Source organism: Nannospalax galili, unplaced genomic scaffold (genome assembly GCF_000622305.1).
Source record: "Nannospalax galili isolate Female #2095 unplaced genomic scaffold, S.galili_v1.0 scaffold218, whole genome shotgun sequence".
Lineage (NCBI taxonomy): Eukaryota > Metazoa > Chordata > Mammalia > Rodentia > Spalacidae > Nannospalax > Nannospalax galili.
Genome location: NW_008343207.1, coordinates 3,631,941 through 3,632,383, shown reverse-complemented (window position 1 = coordinate 3,632,383; position 443 = coordinate 3,631,941). Strand labels below are relative to the sequence as shown.

Sequence of the window (443 nt, the reverse complement as noted above, 5' to 3'; positions counted from 1 at the left end):
AACTTGCTCACCAGTCGGGGCCCGCGCCACCCGACGGCGAGGCCCGCAGGCCCACCGTGTCCCGCCGCACACGCCCCCTGCCCAGCCCGCGGCGGGCCCACCGGCCTGGCCCCGCTCCTCCCGCGCTCGGGCTCGGCCTCCCCGGCAAAACTTTCTCCTCAGCTCGGCGTCGCGGCGGCCCTCGGCGCGTCAGGCAGGCGGTCGGCAGGTCGCGCAGTGGGTCCCTCCCTCGGCCCCACCCCGGGCCGCGGACCTGCTCGGGCTCCGATTCATAGTCGTCGTCCTCGGCGCTCACGGACATGGCCATGGCTCATGGTGGGCCCAGGCTCGCGCGCGCTGACATGGCTAGAGCGGCGCCGCCGCCCGCAGGGAGCAGGCTCGGCTCGCCCTGGCTCCGGCTCCGGCTCCCGCGCCGCGAGGAGGCAGCCGCCGCCGCGCGCCTC

At 77.9% G+C, this 443-nt stretch overlaps 1 protein-coding gene across 15 annotated transcripts in view; it reads right to left on the bottom strand.

Annotated features, from left to right (window-relative positions):
- The window catches only part of Kdm2b (lysine demethylase 2B), a 146,151-nt gene that overhangs the window by 34,804 nt on the left and 110,904 nt on the right, over positions 1 to 443 (bottom strand). The window contains exon 1 of one of the 15 annotated variants that reach the window (XM_008839372.1): positions 254 to 443. The exons of the other annotated variants lie outside the window; for them this stretch is intronic. Within the exon in view, the coding sequence (XP_008837594.1) occupies positions 254 to 307 (54 nt within the window). The 5' untranslated portion in view covers positions 308 to 443. The remainder of the gene's footprint in view (positions 1 to 253) is intronic. 15 annotated transcript variants of the gene reach the window in all.